Source organism: Megalops cyprinoides, chromosome 9, assembly GCF_013368585.1.
Source record: "Megalops cyprinoides isolate fMegCyp1 chromosome 9, fMegCyp1.pri, whole genome shotgun sequence".
In the NCBI taxonomy this organism is placed as follows: Eukaryota; Metazoa; Chordata; class Actinopteri; order Elopiformes; family Megalopidae; genus Megalops; species Megalops cyprinoides.
The window spans coordinates 35,208,392-35,227,550 of NC_050591.1; the positions used below are offsets into that span (position 1 = coordinate 35,208,392).

The 19,159-nt window shown below is 42.4% G+C and overlaps 1 protein-coding gene across 2 annotated transcripts in view; it reads right to left on the minus strand.

Annotated features, from left to right (window-relative positions):
- The window catches only part of LOC118782697 (disks large homolog 2-like), a 98,665-nt gene that overhangs the window by 51,218 nt on the left and 28,288 nt on the right, over window positions 1-19,159 (minus strand). For both annotated transcript variants that reach the window (XM_036536172.1, XM_036536171.1), the window contains exons 2-4: window positions 9,986-10,039; window positions 3,071-3,121; window positions 689-813 (exon numbers count right to left, since the gene is read on the minus strand). In XM_036536172.1, the coding sequence (XP_036392065.1) occupies window positions 689-813; window positions 3,071-3,121; window positions 9,986-10,039 (230 nt within the window). The remainder of the gene's footprint in view (window positions 1-688; window positions 814-3,070; window positions 3,122-9,985; window positions 10,040-19,159) is intronic.

Sequence of the window (19,159 nt, forward strand, 5' to 3'; positions counted from 1 at the left end):
ATCAATCCCACACTGACATTTACAGTGTGTTTCAAGGACACATGCTGCTCAGGGAATGACATCGAAGCACATACAGAACACCAGCGTCATCCCTGCACACTGTTTGACCAGGGAACTACGTAAGCCTTCAATAAATACACAGCAAGACATCCCTGGGCTTCTGTTTTGTTAATGTCACCTATGTTGTTTCCTGGTAAGGTGAATTATTGTATTGTCTCATTGCAACCTTGATAGGCTTTGCTCAAGATCACACTATGGCTATATTTAGTTGGCTCTATTCAGAGCGGACAAGCCAAGTTCATTGAACTTTGCTGAGAGTTTTTTTTTTCTCTTAATCCATGTGTTGCTGTATATTTTAAATTCACCAAATTAATTAGTTAGTTAATTAATTTAGGCCAATGGTCCATGTTTTAGTCTTGGAAACAGAGCTCATTATGACAAGTGAAAGACCTGACACGCGGTCTTTCACACTCCTGACTGTGGCAGAAAAGGTTGGTACTCTGAAACCACGAGGAAAAACCATGGCAACGGTAGCCATCTCTTGGAAATTTGAGTGTTTGCAGGATGGGAGGGAACATTCCGGTGACTCAAAGGGCCAGACAAACCAATACCGATCACAGCCGGAGATCGGACAGACCAATCACAGCCGGAGATCGGACAGACCAATGACAGCTGGAGATCGACAGACCTGAGTCGGCCGTCCTCCGCAGCGGCTCCACCTGGGATGATCTTGGTGATGAAGATGCCGGGATCGTCCCCAATGTGGGGGTTATCTGTTCCTCCCGCTATGCTGAACCCCAGACCTGAGTTACCCTGGAAACCAAACATGTGTCAGTACACGTGCCTGTACCTTTTAATAAAAGCGATAAGTGGGAAAATGGCCAATTCATACATGCTGATTTTCAGTCAAACAAAAAAAGCTGTAAAAATTACTAAAAGACAGTTTAACTATTTCACACATTTAAACACAAACAAAAGGCAGATACCATGTAGAATCTAACACTGAATGTAACATTTATATAGTTTTTACACTTTTACATTGTTTTCACGCTCTGAAAATGTCATAAGAAACATTGTAAGGATGTTGTGCCTGTGTGTAAGAGGGCGTGGCTATAAAATAATACTGCAGCAAAGATACATGGATACAAGTATGCTAACTATTTCTCCTGCACAAATCATTCCACGGATGGGAAAATCTGCAGAAGAGTGTCTGCCAAATGAAAAAAAAAAATGCGAACGTAAAATGTCTGGATTTGGAATTCAGCACCTTATTCTTATGATTTTGAAACAGCCCATGTCTTTACAGATGAGGGGAGCAGCAATCAACTTCAGAGGAGAGAGGGTAGGACAAAATATAAAGCATGACCAGTTAATTAGCACTATGTAGACCCTTTGATGTCCACAGTGTGATAAAGTTTCTTCAGTATGTCCCTTCAACATATTTCACAGGATAAATGTTGGCTCTTGATTAAATGTATGTTATGTGCAATTGTTATGCGCTCATACACATTTATCTTCACATGCTGCTGTTAATTTGAAATCTTAGCTAAGGTCCAACTGCTGTTTAGAGCCAAGTTCTGTCTGAATTAAAAACTGAACTGAGTTACAATGCTGTACAGTGATGTACAATAGCATAGATACACTTTTATAACACCACTCCGCAGATAACCATGGATGAATCTTGTTCACAGAGATATTCAGGGTGGTTGATATTTGCACTATTACTCTTTTCAGCCTAACACTTGTAGAAGAGACAAGCTTTCTAAGATCAAATTGGCCCCGGCAGAGTGTAGAACTATTGGGTTCGGGACTGACTCCCAGCATCAGAATCTGACTGCTGCTGCGTGTAACCTCATGAAGGCCTTATCACTCCCCTCGGCCCAGAGGGCAAGGTAATGAGTCTGAATCTCTGAGCTCCACCATACTGTACTATAAATCACAGCTTCTGCCGGCTTTCATTTGCTCCCATCAGTGTGTATCCTATTTTAACGGTCAACGGTCTGTCAATATGTCATTGGGAGTCTGGTAAGCCGCTTATCAGCGCTTATCTTGTGCGCTTCTGTGTGCAGTGCTGACTTGTCTGACTCTACCCATAAAACACTGCTCCCAGTAAACATTTGCAGTTGGGCTTATGCTATGTACAGTTAGAGGCAACGTACAGATAGATTGGCTGAACAGATCAATTGGCTGTAAATGGAGAATGGAGGACTTTTTTTCCTTCTTCCCATGGTTTAATCTCTTTGTAAATCCAGGAAGGGATCGATATGGAAATAAATGTAGGCCGCGGCTCAGATATGCAGTAGAAGAGTCGTGCGTTTTTATTACTCATCCCTGAAGAGGAATTTAGTCCTCTGATTTGCAACCCTACGGCATCAGCAGCAATCACAGAGACGCGTGCTTGTACTTTGGGTTTGCAACAAAAAACATGTTGCTGAATGACACAGCAAAACATCAAAACTGAGTTCAAAATTGAGTCAAACTCAATGAACGACGCTGCGATTTTGCTATATAGGATAATAATGACATAAATATTGCATGAATCCAGTATTGATGTTTTTTTTCCGCAGAGATTGCTGAGCCGAGCAAGCTTGTGTTTCTGGGAGGGTATTGATCGCTTGTTCAGTAACATGTGGTAATGTCTGTCCCTTTCTTCCTCCCCCGGGGGCGTTGTGCTTGCTAAAGGGCTCTCGAATGAAGCGGAGCCGCGCAGGGTCGAAGGTCGCGCGGTTTTAATACCGTGTCATCATCCGCTGCTGTCCGCTGGCAAGTGGTAATGAAAAGTAGCCCCCTGTATCGAGCCAGCTGTGTCACAGCAGAATACTGGCCACGTGGGCCCAATGAGACAAAGAGGGCTTCACAGCCAGGCTCTCTATAAAGACACTGCACACAATTACGGAACAAAAAAAGCCCTTGTCCTGTACTTGTTATTCCGCACTTGTTTATCGGCAGCATTGTTTGATAGTATTGAGCAGGGCATAAACGAAAGTACTGCCACACCTTAAAGTAATGATGCCCAGGGTTCAGCTCACGACACATTCGAGCACCCGTGAACCGACTTCTTCCCACTCACCCGTTCCAGTGTAATTTCTTCAAATTCATATTCAATTTCTGTCCCATTCACCTGAAAAAATGGAAATGAAAGACATGTTTTGAGGCACCTAGCAGAGTAATTATCACAGAATAAATGTAAATAAGGATATTGGTTACGTATGACACAACTCATCACATGACCAATGTTAATGGCAGACAAAAGAAAATTTCTTTCATCATTCCATTATATTAGGCTTTTGCCACAGCTACCTTTCAAACATCCTATTCTGTTGTTTATTGTACATCTTACTAATGCATTTGAGCCAGTATTAATTGTTTAATTGCAGAAAATTATGCAGAGACGGTAATGCTCTGTGACTGAATCCAAGCCTCATTCATTAATTAACTTTTATAACCATGTTTTGTTATTAGTGTGCTTGTGTGTTCTCACATTCTCGAGATCAGCAAAATTGCTTAACTGAATGACGAATGCATTTAATGCATACTTAAACAAGGGCCAACTCCTGCTTGCAGTATTGGAGACAGAATAGCCACGAGTAATGATACAGGAATTTTAATGAATGGGCTACAATCTCTATTATCTGGCAAAGATGGGGCAAGGGAAGTCCTTTTTACACCATGCTGGAAATATCTCTATCAACCTACTGTCTGCTACAGTCAGTTACATAGTCAGTAACTCCAGATTGGGGAACGGAATCCGTGATGGACCTGGTGCGGGTCAAATAAGTGTCCTACTGTTTGTGGACTGCCTAATCATACCTCTGAGCACGACCTGAACCAAGAGATTTGGCACACCATATGCTGCATTATAAAAATAAACAGATTTGCATCACTGTCTTCAAAAACAACTTTAGTCACTTTGTTTTTTTTTTTTGAAAAGCACTAAAAGTGACCTTATATCTGTCTGTATTTTTAACATATCTTACCTCACATATGCAAAGAAAGACTGCTGGAGTCTTTTACATTTTCGTCAAACCAAATATTAACAAGCTAGAGAGGTTTAAAAATGTTTCTGATTATCTCTGAATACTCTGTGTTTGTCATCATATAATGGAAATTGGGAGAGGTGTCTACAAGTACACACAGTATAGCACAAACCATTGTGGCTACTTATTTTAGGCTGTAATCCAGACTAAATTGGATTACTGTTTTAAAACACATCTCCTTCACTTAACGGAGAGAAAACAAAGCCAATCAATACTACAGTGAACATTCATTCAAAACCATACAGGCCAATGCAAAGGTAAAGTGCCTGTGGCCACTGCATCTGGACTGGGTTTATCAGAAGTTTTGTCAGAACTGATTCAATGAGGATACCTTTGTGTAAATTATCCCATACTTTACAAGCCTCATTTCTGGATAATGTCAAATACTGGTTCCAATTATATGTACTTCATTACACATTATTACATTATTTCTACACTGGCACGGGGGCAATTTAAAACACTGTGTTTTGTTTTTCACTGCTGTGTAATTCACCTCACAAGCAGAACTGTTTCCTAGTCTGTCATTTACAGGTAGACCTACTGGAGTTAGGTCACACACACACACACACACACACACACACACACACACACCTTAGGACCAAGCATTCTGTACTACACTTTAAGGGCTTTAACACTGGATTTGGATTTACAGTAAAGAACAGTGGTAAAGCCTTCTGACAGATTTACACACTTCCCGCTGAATGTACAATAATCAAACAAATGCTAGCGAAACCTCTCACTGCAGTTATAATGACAGCTTTATCCCCTGCTCTCAGCAGGGAAAAATGATGTCACAACCACCCTGTGACTCTTTTTAAAAAAGACCCCCTCGACTACAGCTAAGCTCTGATAAGCGAAGGAATGACACATACCGTCACCCTGACAACCACAGGTAGGGTTGGCTGAATTTATTTTTATTTCTCCGTACCCCTGCACTAAGAGGATCATAGTGTGACCTGCTCCAGTTCCCTGCAGTATATAGCATTTTTTTCAATTACAAGATAAAGGCTTGAAGAACTTTGTGATATGACCTGACATTCTGGAAACACGGGAGGGAACTTGGAGTTGGCTTGACTAGCATACTGATTCCCACTATAGCACATGAAGCTTTCCAACCTCTGCTATCTGAAACGTAGGGAAACAAAAAATATCTTAAGAGCTCGTAGTTTTAGCAGGTTTTAAAACAGAAAATAAAGCCTTGAAATGTATTTTTGTCTTTAGTAGTTTTAGCCTGTTTTCTGCTTTTGTAATGCCTGGATGTACACCCCTACCTTGGTTGACAAGTTAATTTACCTGCAAGACTCTGTTCTATTCAAATCTATTCTATTTTTCAGAATGTCCATTGATTAAACAAAGGTTGCATTAAAGTTCAATGGTTATTGTATTCAATGCTACTTTTTATCTGCTGACAAACAAGGCACTTACATTGTGTAAAAGAAAAAAAATATTGTGTAATTATTGATATGACAAACTATGGTCTCAACAGCATCCACGTATTCCTTCCTAATAGACCACAGCTTGTCATTGAATGATTATTGTCATGGTCCTTTGGGTGGATGATGTATTGTGAAGAGGGTTCATTACAAGGGTAATCTGTTATTTTTCATCTTTTTATGCAGCAGAACAAAGCAAGAGCATGTGGACTGCAGAACACTCTTTAGTTAATCTGAAGGGATAAAAAATAGAAAATATAAAGTATATCTTTTAAAAAATAGTAATATTTGTTTCTGGGTTTCCCCACATCATTGGTGCACTTGTGTGTTTGCTAAATCATGTATTTAAAAGAATGAACATTCCTTATAGTACAGAGTTTTGCTTGCAGACAGCACCCAGGCATCTGATTGGTGTACTGGTTACGAAACATGCCAGTGGGTTGCTGGTTTGAAGCTCAGATGGAACACTGCTGTGGTAAACCTCATCAAGGCAATAAACCTGAATTGTTTCAGTCCATATCCAGCAGTGTAAACAGATGTTTTTAAAACAGTGAGCCACACTAGCAAAGTCGCCCACAATGAGGGTATCAGCGAGGCAAATTTATTATGCAAAGACAGCAGAGTGCTGACCCTCTTGTGTTTTGTGCGTGTTCTAAAAAAACAGCCACACCATTAATAGCCTACTGTAGTTAGCTGGCACTGTGGTGAGTCATGGTATTGTACTGTTTGTTTTGTCTCTCAGCTTCCTGTTATGACAGCCAGCAGTGGTTTGGTTACTGAGAGGGCTATAGACAACAGTCTGACAGGGCAGAACAATTGCTTTCTTTACAAGAGAGAGTTCAAAGCAGAGGCCTTCTAGTTATTTACTGCAAATGTCTCTGACTTCCTGTAATATTGTTCAGACTTACCAGGACAAACCGGGACTAAACATATCAGCTGATGCTCTGAAACAAGCATCCACTTTCTAATGCATTTCTTCATCTATGTATAATTAAAAGGCTATTTTCTATAACTGTACCCCCACAAAAACTGGGGCTAAACGCCAGCACAGGTCATCACTCACAGAGTACAGGTACCATCTGATGATTTGCGTGAGCAGAGGAGGCAAAATGCATTCAGTGATGAATGCAATGAATGTTAATTTAGCAGCCATGGAATCCAATCATGTTAAATTTTCCCATAGAAGAGACAAACAACATGACCCAGCAGACAGACCTCTGAGGTAAACCAGAGTGAAATAAGTGCTGTACACACACCAGCAATGAGATGGAAATGAGATGTTAGAACTTCAACATCGGCTGGAGGTTTCACTGTGACAGCTGTTGTTTTTAAAGCTGAATGTCGAATATGAATACATATCAATAACATGATATGACATGAAGTTACAGTCTGATTGCCATGACATGTTTCTCATTTGTGTTGGACTTATTCATTGACCCTCCTGGTTAAGAATGATGGGTGATATTCAGGTGTTGTGCTTCTGTCAGAAGAGGACTGTCCAGTAGACCAGGGCTATCAGAACAGGTTACTGCATATTACCACTCAGCACAGAGTTTCACGTTAAAAGGAGATATTTCCAATTAAGAAGCCTGCATATGGTCATAACCACACGCAGGACTGATTCCCGCTTCACTGTGGCCACTGCCCAGCCAGTGTGTGCGATGTCAGTTAGTCTGTTCGAACAGAGGATGTGTTTCTGAGCCGGTGTGTGTCAGTGTGAAGTATCTAGGACACCAGTGTGAGACACGGAGATGAGAAAGGGCACCCCTCGGTCTTAACGAGGGGAGACGTGAAGGTTTGGCCTGTCACCCCCCCAGAGCTTAGGGGCGTGTCTTTACGAACGCTCCAAAGTCCTGGATCAGTTGTTCATGCAGAGTGGCATTTTCCCTCCCTTTTTTCCAAGTCGATAAGACCTAATGCTGCGGGTGTGATGCACCTTGTCTGACGCGTCAGGAGACATTACGTTTTTTTTTTTTTTTTTGGAACACAATCAGAACAGTTCACGTCTGTGTTCTTCTCCTCCATCACGGCCCTCAGCCACACGCTACCACCAGCTCAACTGTCACACTGACTCATCTGTCAGTGTCGGGCACGTTTCTGCACTGCAGTAAGCCAGGTGAGCACTGTACGGCCCCTACTGTGCCCATCACTCCAAACCGCCTACCTGCTGGTGTGCACCAGTACTGTACCGAATGAGTTAGAATGACACAGTGTGTTAAAAACTGCGTACTCTTAAAAGGCTACACTTTAGTTTAAGGAGGGAGCTTTCTGTTCGAAAGAAGGAATCTGACAGATTAGTCCTGGTAAAGTACTGTGATCTGCATGAGAACATTTTTAATGCACTGTATTTTGGTGCTTATGTATTTTATTTGGATCTGTGTATGTATGTGCAGTAATTATACTGTGGCTCCGTATTTTCATTTCAAACTTCTTAAAAGTGCCAACATACACACGCACAAAATGCATCTTACATGAATGTTATGTTTCTCTAGATTCCCTGAATAATAGTGCCAATCTGGGAAACACATTCAGGCCCTAAACAAGTAGGGACATCAGGCCTCTGGTAGTGAGCCTGTAGTGAGCTTGCAAATTTCCTTAGTTTCCTTCATAAAAAGGTATCTCCCTAAAAATGGAACCCTGATCACCTGAAGGTCAAACTCTTCTGTTGGGACAAGCGTAGAGTTGTTGAAAGTACAGTGGTGGAAGCACATTGTATGAGGGCATACATGGCGTAAGTACTGAGTAAAACATGTGTGGGCCCTCTAATTAATGCGTGTAGCTGCTGTTCAGCATGTCATTTGAGCACCAGACTGCTCTGTCAGTGCTCCTGATAGGGGGATATCCCTACCTACTCTATTTAATGCAACACTCACGGAATTGGTCAGGTATCTTCTGGCCTTATTGGCAAAAATAATTTCTGATAAATGATAGAAAAGCACAAAGAGGCCATCAGAGCAATCTTTTTATTCCTCTGAATAAGCCTCGGTAGTACTACGGTAGTACTGGGGTATGCCAGACATTGTAGAGTGCAAGCTTTTCAAATCTCCTCCTTTTCAAGACTTCTTTCTGAGATGGAAATAATCACAAATTTATCACAGCATTTAACAGGGGTTGAATCGTCAGTCGTTAACAAAGCTGTTTAAATTACTCAGAACAGTGATTTTCCTGATGGTATGCGCTCCACTGTTTGGCCAAGCTGAGAAACAGTCAAGAAAAAAATCACACAATGAGTGTATGATTCACAGAGAAACTCCAGCAATTTACAGGTCGTATCAAGGGCAAAAGGTAGTGATTCAGATGTACTTTTATAAATAGAACCTACACTGATATATGTAATTATCTGTTCAACAAGAACAACCTTCAGATTAAACTGAATCCATTTCACCTAATATGAGTGATTTTCTACGCTTTCCATGCCTGTTTTTTATCTTTTTTTTTTCTTTTTTGAATGATCATGCAACATGTACAGGCAGTACACTGCAAACTACAGCTTAACCAGCTTGCACCAAGTAATCACATTGAGAGTTTAATATCCAGCATTACATTGGCACGTGTGTAAGAGAGTCTTTATCTAGTTTAAAAATCCAGGAGCTAAGCGGATCTTCTTTTTGTGGTATCTTTTCATACGCAGGTTAATTAATGGATCGGGAGAGCAGCGGATGTTTGCCGGCGATAGCCGTGCTTGTCTCTGATTTATTGGCCCTCCTCGGTGCTCTGCCCTGTTGCTTTAAGAGTCCATTAGAGAACCTCCATTTTCTCCTCTCAGCAGACTGCAGGCTGCAGTGCTCGAGGAGAATGTGTTCACCTCAGTTTAAACACCAAAGAGTCATTTAGTCATCTATAATGAATGAAAAGCAGAGGGGTTCTGATGCAATTCTAAACCCAACTTTTGAGAAATTTCATTCCATTATTGAAGTCTTTTTATTTAAATGCTGTGTTGTCTATCAATGATTAACTATCATGTCTAGGTTAATCTTACTCATTCCCTTCGAAATGGATTTCATTCTACGTAATACCTTGTCTGTAAAGCTGTGTGCTTTGGTTTTGAATGGGAATGGCACATTGCCCTGAGATTAATACACTATGCCTTCAGATTTTTCAATTTTTACACATTTTAGGGATAATTTAATAACTGCCATCATCATAGCAATACGCAGGCAAATCTATAACTGTAACTTTACTGAATACAAATAATTCTAAGTGATATAAGAAGCACTAGGACTAGCACTAGAAGAACACAATCAGTTCAGGGCCAAGTTATTTATATTCAGTCAAGTTAAACCTGCAAGACATTGTTCTTTTTACTCTGCTGAACATGGTTCAATGTGATTTTACATTTGGAAGTTGGTCAAAGGTCCAGGTGCATGATGGGAATTATATTCATATCTTCTCCCTTAGCCCACAGAAAGTCCATTCTAAGAGGAGGTTGAAGTCCTCAAACAGGCAGTGGTAAAGCATGCTGGATTTATTTTAAATAAACTGAGAGCAATAATTAGAAGATTCCTTCATACTTACGTATGGTACTGAGTCCAGTGTCTCTGCATTGACAATTATTGGGGCAGGACTTGCCTAAAAAGGAGAGAGACAGAGATTAGCATGTGCAAACATCTGTGCTGTGCCGACCACGTTAACTATAATGTAACCTTATTACTGTATATGGGAGCCCACCCTGCCCTTAAAAAGAGTACTTTAACCTACTGAGCCACTCCGGAGCCCTTTGGCACACATTTTTAATATTAAAATGGCTGTGAATACAAATCTGTTCAAAGCAAATGTGCCCACTTGACAGCGCTAGTCAGTAAGTGCATATTTCACTTGGGCTGTCGAATCGTTGTTTAAAATGCTTTTTAAAACAGATGAACTGAATAGCAAGAAGCTGTAATTGCTTAATTTTTATGCTTTCACTTCTCTAATTTTTGGAGTAATAAATGGAATTATGAACCTATTAGCTGGTAACTGACTACCATTTGTTTTTTAAAAGTAGGCAATTGTGGGTTATTTTGTGAACATAAGGGCTCCAGAACTAAAAAAGGACAGTGTGGCGTACACCTGTTCTTACAGCTCACTGTTGATTCTAAAAGCAAACCTCATGGAAGGTGTTTGATGGGGCGCACCCAGAACACATAAAGCCAAGGTCCCAGACAATGTTGATTTATGAATGTTCCTTACAGCAAGTCCAACCAAAACTCGTTCCCTGGCTTTAACATGTACCCTCTCAATAAACAGCCCTACAGCATCTGTTAAATGAGTAAACAACTGAAAAAAAATGCTTTCCCGCAAGGCCTATTAAACAGAAGAGTTCTTTTTTTTAATTCACAAACTGAATGAGATTCGTGCCTGGAGGCGGGGGTGCAGCTCTCTCCATCGCCCCGAATCAATCAGAGTGGAATAGATTGTCTCTCCGTGTCTCCGAGCACACAGCACACCGGGCGGCCACCGGCGCACCTGTCTCTCACTCCTCCGCCCAGCAGGGGGCAGCAGCCACACCTGCCTGACAGAATCAGGGCACACCCCGGTGGCCTCGTCGCTCCGCAGCGCGGGACAGATGGTGCCGCTGATTAGACAACATGGGCACCGCTTCCTCTGTGCTGCATCTGGGCCGATCACATGCCATCATCATCTCCGAAAGAACCGGTCCGACTGATCTGGCAAGCGCTCAGCTCAGCTAATACAGCACTTGTACTTTACAGCATGTAACCCTATAACCACCTATAGCCAGAGCACCAGCAACCTGTGATTACCATCCTCTGAGAGCTTCTCTTTTACACCTATTGTTCACCGTGGAGACGGGTTTTCTTTCCAGGCGTGAGGTCTGTATGTCATAGTAACACCATTCATGCTGGTGCCAGATTAAGGTTTGACTGGGAGTTAACCGTGAGTGAGAGGAGAAACATATGTGTGTGCCTGCTCTTACACCATGTGGCAAACCGTACTGTAGAGGAGTGTTATCGGTCCCTTCATTTTGGCAGAGATCGAATGCAATCTTCCTACGCCCCTCCACACATAAGCACTGTCTGTAATCCTGGAACTACTTCAAAGATATTTGCCAATATCCCCGTGCTGGTGCTGTTAGACTTAAGTGAACCTGTTCTAATTATTGAAAGGGCCATGGCAGTTAACAAAGTTTATAATTAAAGAGCGGGCGCCCTCGTCCGTAGGCCAATTAGCTTTTGGGAAAGGGGCGATATTTCACACAAGCTAATGATCACGCTGCAGCAACTAAAAAAAAAAAAAAAAAAAAAAAAAAGGCCCCTGAAACCATGGACAAAGCCAGAGTGTTCTGACCAGTCGCTGCCTCTGAATTGCCTTTCAGACCTTTTAACAAGCGCACAGTGAGGGAGGGAGGGAGGGCGGCACAAACAAACATGTCACTCTCGGTTCCCTGGGGACAGGGGGACAGGGCTGGCCTGCTTGCATCCGATTCTCACCCCGCCGCATTAGCATTCAGTTGCCGTGCGGGGCACAAAAGGCGAGTGTTGCGGGACAGAGGCGGATTACCGCTCGGGAGAGATCGATGCCAGCCACCGAGACACTACCAGCTTACAGCGCACGGCTGATAATTGCGTTAATGGATTCAACGGCGCGAGCGAAAGTGCTTGGTAAAAGTAAACGAAAACGGTGTAAAAGATTGAGCCGGCTAGGCCACAAAGCAGTAGAAATTCATTAGTGTGGTCAAACTGATTTGAAGCACATTAACTCTACACCCTTACCGTGAGAATAAACATGTCAATTCTGAAGATGAAAGGAAGGAAAAAAGATTTGCTTTTTTGGCACGCATTTAGAGGGGTCTTCATCTAATTACTCGGGACTGATCTGCACTGAATCCTACTGTATGACTAGTACTTAGTGTTCATTTTGGTTTCCTTTTTGGGTTTGGTTTAGTTTAGGTTTGTTTCTATATTCTGTTGTTCTTTCTCACGTATAAATTTAAGATCTAAAATGTCTAAAACTTGTGAGCTTTATCAACACAGAGAATGGGTCACTTATGACTGGCCACTTCTGCCCTCTGTCCAGCCCCCTCTCACTTAGTTCTCACCAGATCCAGCATGCACTTGTTCATGTGACCAAGCAAGAGCCGGCAGAACGCACCAGAGACGTCCAGTTGTGTCAAGAAACAAGCTGGAGAAAGAGAGAAGGGTGAGGAGTGGCGGGTTCTCACACCAAATCAGGACCGAATTTAACACACACCTTGCTGCCCAAGACACAATGTGCATGAATGAATTTACACTCAACTAGCCTCTCAAACAGTAGAGCGCTTGTTATGTGACACTGGGGATGCTGTAGCTGACGTGCTCATGCCTGGTTCACACAGGCTGGCTTGACAACCATGGAAACAAACCACTCCCTGCTGTTGTTTTCTTGTTAAAAAGCACTCCTGTTACATGAGAGGCTGCCCACTGCTTGTGTACTAGGAACAGAATAGAAACTCATCTCATACGACCATGAGAGCTGTCACCCAGAATGAGATTATAGTGCATAGTCACATAACAGGGACATGTTGGCCGCCAGCTCTGACCGGCTCTGACCTCGGCCCCAGCCTCAGGGCCTCCACACCACCCCCGTCGTGTGGCTATTTTCTGATAACCGCAAGGCCTTTCGTGGCCGATCTGCACTTACACGACTGCTCCCTCTGATACACGCAGAGTTGAAGGGCAGCTGGGCACTAGCAGATGAAACTGGTTATGACCTGATCCTTTCAGATGCAAGCCTGGCCCCAGCACACCTGTCAGGGCAATAGACCTGGCCTAAGCACCGCTGCTCGTCTTTATGCAGCTCCTGTATTACAGAATAAAAACATTCAGAATGAGGACAGGCTAAAATGTAAAGCTTCAGCATCACCCACACTGACCCCAGAAGACACGATCTCCCTGTAGCTCTGTCTATAGAGCAGTGTTTAGAATTCAAATGTTGGTTGTACAGCAATGAGAAAAGCACTGTTTTCTTGTACTGGACATTTCGTACATTTACATTTGGTAGACACTCTTATGCAGACCTACTTAAAACAGTGCATTCTAACAACACCATACAGCATGATCTTTTCTTTTATGAAAGATGAGAGGATACTGTGTTTGTGTTCATGCTGTAAATTAAAAAGTTTGTCATGAATTTACTGTAGGAACATGGAAACTGAGTGTGCATCAGGGGGAGACTGCCCCCAAAGCATTCATTATTGTTTTCCTCAACAACAAAGACATTCTGCATCAATTGTTGTCTTAGGGGAACTAAAACTGTGAAAAGCAATGAATTCACAATAGACAGAAAGGTGTCTGGTCAGCCAACAGTCCCAGAACACATCTCAGGTTTCAAACAGCCCATGCCAACTCTCCAACACCTGTCTTTTTTGTCCATGAACAATGAAAGGCTGTGTCGTAATAGTGTACGATCGGGTGCAGATATCAGGAGGTCAGGTAAAGTGCACCTACAGCAATGCCAGTCACTGTGAAATTCTCAGGACAATAGCTCACAATTATATATATATTGTATATCTTAACAGAGCTTGAAATGAACCCAGGTTGTCAAAAAAAAAAAACCCTTGGCAGCATGTTTAGTCAGATGAACAAATCACCTACAAAGCAAATGGCCTTTAAAGGTTGATTTCTAAAGGACTGACGCAGTGTGTCTCACCCAAACACTTTCTGCTGGTCTTATTTTAACACAAAGCAACCCGAGGAGTCCATTCAAAGGGATGGAAATGTTGCAGAGTGACTCTCACATGAACAGCTGTGTCTCTGCTTTATCAGTCCAATCTTTCCATTTCCACGTCCCCAGTCCTCAGATAATTTAGACCGACACACTCCAGTATGTCTCAGGGCGAGCACTGCTACTTACAGTTTCATACGTGTGCTTTCACACAAACATGGATCAATGCTGCAAGTACCTTCAGTCAGTAAAGTAAGCTCTGCAGAGCTGCCATTCTGAACTCATTCGGTTGTGAAGCCCATATTCTCAGACCCTGCCAAGGTGTGATATGTGTTCATGCATCAACAGATGCTGTTATTATCCTGCATGAGGTCATATTGTTTTATTACTTCCCACAAATTCAGGTTTATCTCACTTCCAGCACCAATTGTAGGGTTTAATACAATTGCAATTATACTCAAGACATGTACAAGCGTTTCACAAGCATTTTACATTTTAACTGCTAATAGAATTATTCAGGCCACATATGGCTGTGGGCAGCAATAATGTAATGCTCTTCTCAGCATGCATGAAACATGATTTTAGTTGTAGTTACAGTGGCTATAAAATGTCTGTTCTTTAAATGTGAACATTATTCAGCTTGTTAACACAATCTGCAATGAAAGCCCTCTTCCTGGAAGGAAAGGAATGGGTGAAGTGAAGGGGAGTGTCAGAATGGTATAATGTAGGACTTTTTGATAAAAGAGGCTTTAATACGTAATATCTGTTAATATCTGATTTCCAGTTCAGGCGTCAGCCAATTCTGCCATGTTTTAAGCAAGTTCTCATCACATAGCTATACTCATTTCCTGTGCATTAAACCTTTCTGTTGCTATTTCTCAGACTGAAGATGAGGACCAATCAATGGGAATATGATTCAGTTTAGCCTACAGTCTGATTTATTTCATTTGTTCATTTATTTATGTTTTTTAAAGTAACACTCTCTGCTTTGACGATACATTTAAGAAGCAGGTATAACTTCTCTTCTTGAAGAAAAAAAAAAACTTGCATGATGAACTAACTGCACTGTTAACAACTTCAAGCCTCGAGTTCCGTTTTTGAAAACTGCTTGCAACAGGGGGTCGATTCAACTGTGCAGACAAATGCGGGATGCATCCTTACATAACTCCCCCGCAGGGCAGGAAATTACCATCAGGAAGCAGCTCCCCCCCCCCACTCATCAGACGGAGCGCCTGTCTGTCAGGAACGAGAGGTTCTGACATTCCCGAAATGGAGCTGGGGCCTCTCCACGTCCCCCCGCCAGACGCTCGGACGGGCCAGCTTCACGCACCGCTGGAGTTCAGACAAGCGTTCAATCGACGGGAAATAAGCTGGAGCAAGACGGCAAATAAGATACAAAGATTCAAAATGAAAGAGATGAAAAGATGGATCATCACTCAGAAAGCATCGCCTCGGTTCGTCTGGAGCACTTGCACTTGAGTGCGGTTGTGTATTATGAGTACAGAGCTCGGCGGAAGAGTTAGGGAAACGTACACACTGCTGTTGGCAAAGCCAGGCCCATGCTGTGGAATCCACACAACATATCAAAACCCCATTAGTCAAGCCAGGATACTCAGTCCAATGTTTCCACTGTGCTGATTGAATTTGTGCTGTAAAACTCATTACGGTGCATGTGATCCCTCAGCAACCGTCAGAGACACATTTCAATGCAAATTCACATGGTGAGCAGCTGGCCCTGTTTTGGGATTTGATGAAGAGTTTTTTTTTTCCTCTCCCTCTTCTCCCAAAGCCGTCAGATTCTCAGCTTCATCTAAGGGGACTTCGGTGCAAACCTCACACGTTAGCTCACTGCAGCGTACTCAGCTGAACTCCGAGACCTTTTTTATGGTCCAGGCTAGTAATGTTTTAAGTTAAAAGTAGATTTCCACACACGTTAATCCCAAAGTAGTCAATAGGGGTGTTCTCCTGCTCCGGAAACGAAACACAGCAGACCCGTGGGCCTCTTTGTTTTGGTATTGTTCTGCTATCTGTTTAGTCCCTCTGAATGAGCTCTACCAGACAGGGAACTGCAATCAAATGAGAATGAGAGGTATTTAAATGATGAAAATCTACCATTAAATATCAAAGCCACACAGATATTTTTAGACAAATCTGGTCTTTGTGTGACCAAAGTATTGAGAGCTTTGTCTTTGATTATTGGAGCTGATTATATCAAATTTCTCAAAGTTTGCTAGAATCATTTACTAAAAATTGCACTGTGGCTTGCTAGAGACGCCAGAACTGTCTTGCTCCAATTGCCAAGGCTCACCCTAGTGGTGAGTAAGCAAAATTTCTAGCAAACCTCTGGGAGTACTGGCTAACCAGGAGAACAATAGCTACTTTGTGTTCAGTTTAGCCAGAATAGCAAAAGATCTTACATCAAAACCTGAGCAATGAAACATTTAAGCAGGGGTGAAAATGTACGCTTACTTAATAATTCAATTTTTATTAGAAAGGCTGTTCAAACCTAACATCTGCTGTAAAATGAGTGCCATCAATGTACCAAGGTGTACATATTTGCCTAAATGAACATATTAACACATGATACGTTATATTACTACATCATGCAGAGTTACTCAGCATGTAGGAATACCCCTCAAATTTGTTAATTACCATGTCAAGCAGCAATGAAGTAGTGATGAAGAGAAGAAAAATGTTCAAGTCTTTCATGGTTTATTAATACAAACAGAAGCCAGAGGCATTCCGTCAATGTCAGACTCTCACAGCAACACTGAGCGACAATCATAAATGATTTCAATCAGTTAGTGGACTGTTTCCACATCCAGAGCCAAACCAGCTATTACACGCTCCGTTCTCAATATGCCTCTCCTGAATTAACCCTGTGGGAGACCAGCATTTCCAATTCACACCCTTTATATGGAAATGACCAACAATTTCCCTGCCAAAACCAGATCACGGTTAACTCTCTGTGTGGATTTAACCATCTGCTGTCACAAGTCAGGACAGAAGTGGCACATCCTCAATTAGAGTAACTGATTTAAATATCAAATTCTTTTCTGTTCTTACAAATCATCACTAGTTTCACAGTTACTGAAATTAATATGGCAAAAAGAGTGACCTGTTGAAATTTGCTTAGAAGCGGTAAAACAGTTAAATGAAATCTGAATGCTATGATTATGATTATTACATTGATGTCACCATGGTGATGATGTTGATGATTATTATGATAATAACAATAATAATAATAAGAAGAAGAAAAAGAAGAGAAAGGAGAAGAAAAAAAAGAAGAATAGTTCTTGTTGTGGTCTTGTGTGCTCTTGCACTGAATTAATACATGGATTTTTCTATTTTACCTTATTTTACCATAATTATATGCTTATTGTCCCACATGACGTGTCAAAAAGCATGCTTACATCTCAAGATAATCATTGTTTCTTATTTTGTGAAAGTCTTCAAAGGTGGTTAACTCTGAAAAAATATTATTTAAATACATACAAACTTTTTGGGGCTGCACTTTGTTTTAGTTTTAACCAGTGCTCTAGTTTTCTCCAGTTTACGCTGGTCAATAATTCAGTGCTGCATCTATGTATAGTGCATGATGCAGCCATCAATATTTCAGAAGCATTTCTTAACATATAAAGACAGTCAACAACACCAGTGAAAATGGCCAAGTGACAGAGGCAGGCCTCAGAGTCAGGACAGGGGAAGAGGAAGACATGACAAAACCAGTCTAACCACTACGATTTAGGATTTTCTACGCATCTTATTTATCTTATTTTACCTTACCATGCTCCTCATGGTAAAGTCCAAGCATGGTTGGGGTTTATCTTCACCTGTAATACAGTTAAGCACATGTTGTCTTCCTGTATTTTGTCACGCTGCGAGTTTGGGGATCACTGTGGTATGCTGAAGGGTTAGCACCCCCACTGTGGCACAGCTAATCTGTTTGCATGTCACATGTTCACTTTGGTTGTTCGAGGTTAAGTGTGAGCATGGTTGTGGGAAGACTGACCAGGCCTCTGTCTCCCGTGTGTACCGGATGTGGCTCGGATTAAACTGAAACCTTTTTTAAAGTCAACCTCAAACAGAGTGGGTGCATGCTGGAGTCCAGAGGAATTAGTGCGTCTGACTGTCCATTACAGAAAGCGACATCAGCCCCTGTAGGCACTATAAAACTGTGATTATCTCTCTCAGCTGGGAGTCTTTAGCCTGGTGAGCTAATTGTGTTTGTTGTGCTATGTGAACGGAGCATGCTTCAAAAGCCCTACCTCAGTTAGAAATGCACTGATAATAAATATTGAAGGTGTCACACTTTAAGTCATCCGGGCTTCAATCCGTTTGAACAGCAACAGGGTGTTCGTCCAAGAACGGGCACATCAAACAATCAGCACACATCTGCGCTGTGCTGCACCTCATGGACACCAGTCAACCTTCCCGTCATAATGAGGTTCACAACAGTGACCTTAACGAGACAACCATCTGCCTCTCGTTCACAGTCCGGTGTAATGCACCGTACCGCAGGCAGGCAACACGATGTTCCCCTCCATGCCGGGCTGGCGAGAAGTATCCCTCAGCAAAAGCTGCTGCGAATTCGCATTAGATGACAATCACAACGGCCACACCAATGGAAACGTAAAGAGAAAAGCTCATCAGACGTAAATTATGTGCTTTATTTTAAATGTCACGCTAATTATCAGCGCACTCCACATCTCTCTCTGCCCCGCGGTTCGCGACGAGTTCTCCCCGCTTCTGTACGCGGCGCCCTTGAGAGAGCTGTAATCACTACGGCAACGTGCAGCAGCAGGACCTCTCTGAGCGCGCTCGGTTCGGCAGCGTCGTCGGGAGATGGGGAGGGGGAGAGGGGGGGGGGCAGGAATGTCACCCGTACGAGCGAAGGCTTCAGGCAGGGCACCGGTGTGGCACGTCTGCCCTCGTTTCTCTCCTCTCTCTCAAAGACGTCAGGCTGTCCTCCCAGCCACCTCCGCACCTGCACCTCCATCCCCTCTCTGAAAGCAGGAACCTACAACAAGCCGGGAGCCTCCAGCCAGG